Source organism: Anguilla anguilla, chromosome 4 (assembly GCF_013347855.1).
Source record: "Anguilla anguilla isolate fAngAng1 chromosome 4, fAngAng1.pri, whole genome shotgun sequence".
NCBI classification, from domain to species: domain Eukaryota; kingdom Metazoa; phylum Chordata; class Actinopteri; order Anguilliformes; family Anguillidae; genus Anguilla; species Anguilla anguilla.
The window spans coordinates 36,748,951-36,756,332 of record NC_049204.1 but is presented as its reverse complement, the minus strand read 5'-3'; the positions used below and the strand labels follow the sequence as shown (position 1 = coordinate 36,756,332).

The 7,382-nt window shown below is 39.7% G+C and overlaps 1 protein-coding gene across 1 annotated transcript; it reads right to left on the bottom strand.

Annotated features, from left to right (window-relative positions):
• Nucleotides 1-203: 203 nt before the first annotated feature.
• LOC118225332 (C-C motif chemokine 20-like) lies at nt 204-2,612 on the bottom strand. The gene is made up of 4 exons (XM_035413538.1): nt 2,408-2,612; nt 2,083-2,185; nt 789-866; nt 204-540 (listed from the first exon to the last, which is right to left on the bottom strand). The coding sequence occupies exons 1-4, from the start codon at nt 2,484-2,486 to the stop codon at nt 516-518; spliced, it is 285 nt and encodes a 94-aa protein (XP_035269429.1). The 5' UTR covers nt 2,487-2,612; the 3' UTR covers nt 204-515.
• Nucleotides 2,613-7,382: the final 4,770 nt, after the last annotated feature.

Sequence of the window (7,382 nt, the reverse complement as noted above, 5' to 3'; positions counted from 1 at the left end):
TTCTTTAAGAATTCTGCCAAATAAAACAAACCTACTGATTCATTTCACTGTGTTTAAACAGTACAGTACAGTACACATATATACAGTATATGCATGCATGTATATATATATATATATATATATATATATATATATATATATATATATATATATATATATATATATACATATATATCTGAAAACAGTGCAAAGTTAACACAAAAATAATTTGTGATACCCTTTAAAAACATTAAAAATATTTTAATTTAACCCATCTTTCAAATATGCCAACATAGTATCTCAGATGGCATACTACACTACTTCTGTTTATAAAACAGATCAGAAACGAACTGATGAAAAGTTCAGCATAAGATACCATAAGCAGATTTAGGTAAAAGATACAATTCAAAAATGTTTAAACATTAGAAATCTCTTTCTCTTGAAAGAAAACACAGAAATGAAACAATTAAAATAGCTTGTCTTATTAAATTGCTTCATTGCCATTGTGTTGTATGACTGAAGGTCCGGAATGTTCCTCAAAACAAACTCTTGGCTCTTGCACTGAAGATAGAAAGACCAGTGTTTATTTTCAAGCACAAAATTTCAACACCTTTTTTTGCTGTTGTGATTAAATAAAACTCCTACATAATTCCAGCAGTAATTTTATTTCAACTTTGTGTTTGTTGTATGGGAACAGTTGTAGAAAAGTTTCAGAGCTTACAGAAGGACGTATTTTATTGACTCCTCATTGCATCACAGACAATGTGTGTCACACAAAGTGTGCAATTGAAAAAGAGGAGGCGACTTACTTAAGGCACTGGATTGTCCCCTGTGTCTGCTCTTTTGATGGATCAGCACAGATGAATTTGCCCGCTTTCGTGTGGAAGCTGTAATGACACATTGAATTGAACCTTAGGGAATATGCATGCCTATTATTTACAATGGCTATATTACTACATGTCTATTGAGCAAGGTGGCTAATACACATGAAATATAATTCAACTATGCGCATTAATACTCCATGGATTTGGATGTGTAAACATGATAAGCCACACTTTGTAAACACACACTGGTTGATTAACCTTTAATTTGTCTTATTCTCAAAGTCAGCAGCAAACAAACCTCTGATCCCACAGTCCTTTGCTATACATTGTTGCCCACATTGCTTTTTAATAAAGTACCTGACAAAACTTTATCTTCTACTGCAACTTTATTGTGACTTTTTTACAAAATCTTTATTTTACGACCTTCAGATGCCGCATATAGTGTCATGGTTCAGGATTTTCTGTTTCTGTTTTTCCCCTTTTGGCCGCCAGATGGCGGCACTTCAGTTTTGTGCTTCAGTTCGTTCTCCCTCCCTTTGTTAATTGTATTATTGGTTTTAATTATTCTATCATTGTTCCCACCTGTGTCTTGTTATCCCTGTCTATTTAAGTTCTTTGTTTCCAATCTCGGGTGCTGGTTCCTTGTGTTTCTGCCTATGTATTCTGTCTGCTTGGGTTTTGCCCGCTTGTGTTTTGCCCTGCTTGATTTCTGCCTGACTGTTTCAGTTTACTGTTTTTTGCCCTCATTATGTGTTCCCAGTGTTGTGACTTTTTGAGTTTCTATGCTTGTGTTTTTGTTAAGTATTTTTGAGTTTTCATTTGTTATTGCCCCTCGTGGCCTTTTATTTGTTCCTGTTTGTTTTTGTAATAAGCAAAGTCTTTGTTTCATTTACCATTGAGTCTCCTTTTACTCTGAGCTTGGGTCCAACCCGTCAAAACCCTGACATATAGTGCACTAATCACCCCACACTGCTGAAACATTGGTTTCACAAGTACTTAATCTAAATTGCTTCAGCTAAATACAAGGATTGTATATAAAATGACATTTAAGTCACTGTGTGTGAGTTTCTGCTAAATGCTGAAATGATATTGCAATATGACACTCATTACACTGCAGGTCAAGATAAAGGTGAAGAGTTTAACCAATTATTTACACTGCTGTCCACAGTACTGTTGAAATCCTTATAATCAAGTCTTGGATTCTAAACACTGCTTTACACTTACTGCCTACCAATGACCAGTGTTACATATCTCTGTATTCTCCCTGAGAATAACTTACATGATCGCATCCATGTCACAGATGCCCTTGTATGTCTGGATGGTGTAGCCCTTCAGCTTTTGGCAGTGAATATTTCTCTTGGTATATGACAGGCAGCAGCTTACTGGATTGAAAAAAGGAAAAAAAATGTAAACCACAGAAGCTGAAAGAAGGGAAAATAGATGTTCACATTCAAAATGACAATTCTTACATTTGGGAAGAGTAACATAAATCGTCCGGAAATTAGCCCTCAGACCTCTCAACATCATCATAACATTAAATTTCATGGCTGGGAAACTGTGGAATAGCTACATGACAGCTTGTGTGACAGTGGGAGAAGACTCACCTGACTCTGTCTGAGGAAGGAAGCTGTTGAGGGTGAAAATGACCAGCAGGGCCACAGTAAAGAATCTGGTGCTCACCATCTTCAGTCTTAGACTCTGTGTGTCTTTGGCTTCAGCAAAATAGGAGCAGGCTGTGCATTTAGCTCTAGTCAGGTAGTGTTCTGATTCTCTGGCCTGAGCTCAACGTCCTTATATGAGGCACCTGGTGGACTTTCCAAACTAGTTTGTTGTTGTCATGTTTGTTTTAGATTGCTATTGTAGATCACTGGCTCCTCCCCCTTCAACCTTGTGTGACAGGTGTGGAGAGGAAACAAAATAATTTTAGATTACTTCCTCTTGATGGTTATATTCCACGTCATGCCATTCATCTAGCATAAACCTCAAAGCTCACTTGGAGAACAGAGTGGAATTTCAGAGCATAAACATGTGGGCAGGGCATGGGGATTTTATCTTTGGGAAAGTGTAAACACAGACAAAGGAGCTATTCAGTGATGTGCTACCAGTCTGATAAGAACTTTTACTTTTGAGCAATCGGTCAGTGTTGATTAAGAAATTAAACCTCATCTCAGGCCGCATTCAGAAAATCTCAAGATGTAACTCACTAAATGTGTAAATTATTTTACTGTTACACTTCGTAGAATAACAGCACTTATTGACTGCGGGTGATAAATCTGTCTTATATTACACATGATGACATAAAAAAACAAATGCATTTTATGATAATTTATTTGCTTTTGCTACTTTCCAAAACAGCTGAGGCATCATTTAAAGTTTGAAATCTGATAAGTCAAAGAAATGGGTTTGTAGTGATTTCATGCCGTGGCCAGATGATGCATAACATGCGTGTGGCAATGCTTTCACTACTTTCACTACCTCCTTTGAATTTTCCCCACTTCTTGTGTTGTGCCCACATGCCGCCACAGCAATGACATTCTGCTAATAGGGCCAGTGGAATGTAGCAGAAAGTACAGCGAGACGTCAAATGGAACTGCCACTGCTCAGCCTGCCAGCCCTGAGTAAAACACATTTTTGAAGTACTTTCACTTCTTGCGGAAGTTCCAAATCACTCCTCCAGATGCCTCAGATTTTAAAAAATGAAATATGTCACTAACTAAAATATACAAAAGTGGAAAACAAAAACAAAACTTTCAAGAATTAATATGTTCTGAATATTATTGAAAAGGCGCTTCATTTAAAGTCTTGTAGCAGTACTACATGTGGTTCAAATATACTTCAGGCAGGTGCAAGAAACAAAACAATATATAGACATTTTGCATTAAAGATTTGATTCAATTCTTTGGTTTTTAGACAGACTTTTATGTTCCTTGTACATCAGTGAGACATTGGTGTTGATTGAAATTAATGGAACACTCCTATAGAATAAAAGCACTGGTAAAAAGCCTAGCACGGCAGTAAAATTAAATGCATTGAAAACAAATGGATTAAACTATTTCTAAGACAAAATTTGTATTTCACTGCAAAGACCCATATTAATGATTCAAATATATATTTTTAGCATGCTGTTGCATTGTCAGTGACACTTCTTTGTTGGTTAAAGGTTATGCAGAGTTTATACAAGGTTATGTTGTTGTAAAGAGTTGTGTTGCGAATTTTACTGCCACATTTCCTAATGAGCTGGAATACTCATTAGTGGAAAAATGGAATAGTTTTTTTGGTCACTTTCTGTTTTCATTTTGCTAATTAGCATGCTAATGTCATTGAAAATGATAACAGGAAATTGAACATGTACACAGTGACACTTTTACTTGAGGGGCCTGTGGGGCTGGGCCCCACCAGCAGATGGCAGTGTAGTGACAGTAACGCACATGTCTGATTAATTAAACAGCGATTTTAGTGGAAAAATCAGCTTCTTCAAAGAAGTAAACTTGGCTGTCACAATCATAATCGTGTTGCCTGGACTCTTTTTTTTTTTCCAAAAATGCAGCTTTGTGTGTGTACCTCTGGAGTTACACTGACAGCAGCTTGTATCTCGGTGTTGTGTATGATGTGGCCAGAAGCTTTCCGGCCCCACTGGGCTGTTGTGTGAACTACGTGATTGTAAGAAAATAGCCCACCCGCACATGTTAAGTTGGAGAATTTATATTGAGCTTAATTTATTGTAAATTGCTCTGGATTACAGCAGTAGCATATGCCTATAATGTAAAAATAATGTTTGCCCCACTCCATAAATTGCTTCTGCATGTACCTACTGGGCTGATTTCTTCAAAAGGTAAAGTTCTATAGTTAACCGAGGATAATTTGCCAACATCCATTCAGCTTTGCCATTGGAAATCATAACTGTAGTGAAGACAGGATTCTATAATTGGCATGTGTTTATCCAATACATGTTTTCATACACAATAAAAAACATTATTAGTGGCATAACCTTGTGGAGGACACATAGAGATAATGAAATGTTTTTGAATATTACATATTACATTGCATTTATTTGGCAGATGCTTTTATCCAATGCAATATACAGTAAGTGCATACTGATGACCATTGGAACACTACAAAACACTGGTCTAAAGAGGAACAATACTCATTATGCAACAGTTATTCATTGCCATGAACACATTAAGTCCAGTTGACACAGTAAGCATAGTCTAGGTCAAAAAGTTATGGTAAGTCAAACTAGGAGGGTTGACAATGAGCTGCAACATCAAGATAACAATACAAGAGCAATAAGTGCTGGATGAAGGTACAAGTGTAACACGAAAGTGCTACAGGAACAAGTTAGGGGGATAAAAATAATAAGAGTGATTCTAGATTGGGAGTGCCCTGCAGAGTAGTGATAGTTAGTCCAGTTACAGTCTGAAGAGATACGTCTTCAGACCACGGCGGAAGATGGGCAATGACTGAGTGGTTCGTAGAGGAACAGGCAGTTTGTTCCACCACCGGGGAGCTAGGGTAGAGAAGCTCTGTGGTATATGTCTTATATTATACATGATCACATAAAAAACAGATGCATTTTATAATAATTTATTTGCTTTTGTCACTTTCCAAAACAGCTGAGCCATCATTTAAAGTTTGAAATCTGATGAGTCAAAGAAACAGATCTGTAGTGATTTCATGCCGTGGCCAGATGATGCACAACATGCGTGTGGCCATGCTTTCATTACTTCTGCTGTGCTACCTCCTTTGAGTTTTCCCCACTTCGTGTGTTGTGCACCACATGCCACAGCAATGACACACTGGTAATGTAGTACAGCAAGAAAGAACAGCGAGACATCAAATGGAACTGCCACTGCTCAGCCTGCAAGCCCTGAGTAAAACACATTTTTGAAATACTTTCACTTCTTGTGGAAGTTCCAAATTGCTCATCCAGATGTCTCACGTAGTGAACGTAGGAAGTTTGAAGACAAGTTGGACAGCAGCATTCTAAATCATCTGTAGTGGCTGTATGGCATAGGCTGGCAGGGTTGCAAGGAGAGAGTTGCAGTTGTCAAGACAGGAGATCACCAGGGCCTGGACAAGTAGCTGGGTGGAGTACGTGGTCAGGAATGGTCAAAGCCTCCTGATATTGTTCAGGAGGAATTTGTAGGACAATGATATTGCCTTGATGTGCTTCTTGAAGTCCTGGTGGTCATCCAGGACCACCCCAGGCTCTTTTCAGAGTGAGAGGCAGTCACTGTGGTGCCATTAACAGTGATTGAGAGCTCCTGTAGTAGGGAGGTGTTGTTAGGGATGAACAGCAGCTTGGTCATGTTGAGGTTGAGCTTCAGGTGATGCCTGGCCATCCATGTTGAGATGTCAGCCAGGCAGGCAGATATTCTCTCTTTGATTTGGGTGAAAGAGGAAGGGAAAGAGAAGAAGAGCTGTGTATCATCAGCTTAACAGTGATAAGAGGAGCAGTGTGAATTAATGACTGAACCAAGTGATTTTGTGTAAATTGAGAACAGCGGAGGCCCCCAGTACAGATCCCTGTGGAACTCCTGTAACAAGGGGACGAAGTGTAGAGACAGACCCCATCCAGGTGACCTGGTAAGACCTATCTGCAAGATAGGAAGCAAACTAAGAGAGGGCAGTCCCAAAAATTCCCATCTCAGTCAAAGTTGGGATGAGTAGTTTGTGGTTGACCGCTGTCGAATGCTGCAGACAGGTCTAGAAGGATCAGGACAGAGGAGAGGCGTGAGGCTGTTGCAGGGGCAAGTGCCTCAGTCACAGCCAGGAGGGCAGTCTCTGTTGAGTGCTCAGTTCAGAAGCTAGACTGGTGAGGGTGACACAGGTTGTTCTGATGGAGAAAAGAGGATAGTTGTTTAAGCACTGCTCTTTCAAGGGTTTTGGACAGAAAAGGTAGAAGCAATATAGGTTGATAAGTCTTGACATCAGAGGGGTCCAAGGTAAGTTGTTTACAGATTGGGGTGTGACGGGACATTTTAAAGTCTGAGGAAACATGGACACATGCAAGAGAGGCATTGATGATGGAGGACAGGTAATAGACTGGAGGACTGTAGATGGGATGGAGTCTAGTGGACAAGTGGTTGCTTGATGAGTGGTCAGGAGTTGGAGTACATCAGAGTTGTCCAGCATCTTTGCCAGCAGCTATACCACCACACACTCTGCTCCTGCTGACTGGCTGAAGCTAAGCAAGTGTGGGCTTGGTTAGTACTTGGATGGGAGATCACCAGGGAATACTGAGTTGCTGCTGGAAGTGGTGTTGGTGGGCCAGCAGGGGGCAATCTTCCCTCTGGTCAAATAAACCCCAATGCCCCAGTGCAGTGACGGGGACACTGTGCTGTAGGAGATGCCATCTTTCGGATGAGACGTTAAACCGAGGTCCTGACTCACTATGGTCATTAAAGATCCTATGACACTTATCGCATAGAGTAGGGGGTTCCCCAGTGTCCTGGCTAAAATCCCAGATCTGGCTCTCTCAAAAAAACTTGCCCCTAATCATCCCCTTATTTAATTGGCTAAAAAAATTATCTCTCCCTCCAGTGGAGTAGCTCAGTGGCTAACAATACAGGATTGTGG

Excerpts from the sequence above, each read along its gene's own strand:
- LOC118225332 (XM_035413538.1), bottom strand. The coding sequence starts at position 2,486 with ATGGTGAGCACCAGATTCTTTACTGTGGCCCTGCTGGTCATTTTCACC. Across the intron at positions 2,186-2,407 it reads CCTTCCTCAGACAGAGTCAG|TAAGCTGCTGCCTGTCATAT; the intron begins GTGAGTCTTCTC and ends TTTTCAATCCAG. Across the intron at positions 867-2,082 it reads TGTGACATGGATGCGATCAT|CTTCCACACGAAAGCGGGCA; the intron begins GTAAGTTATTCT and ends GTGTCATTACAG.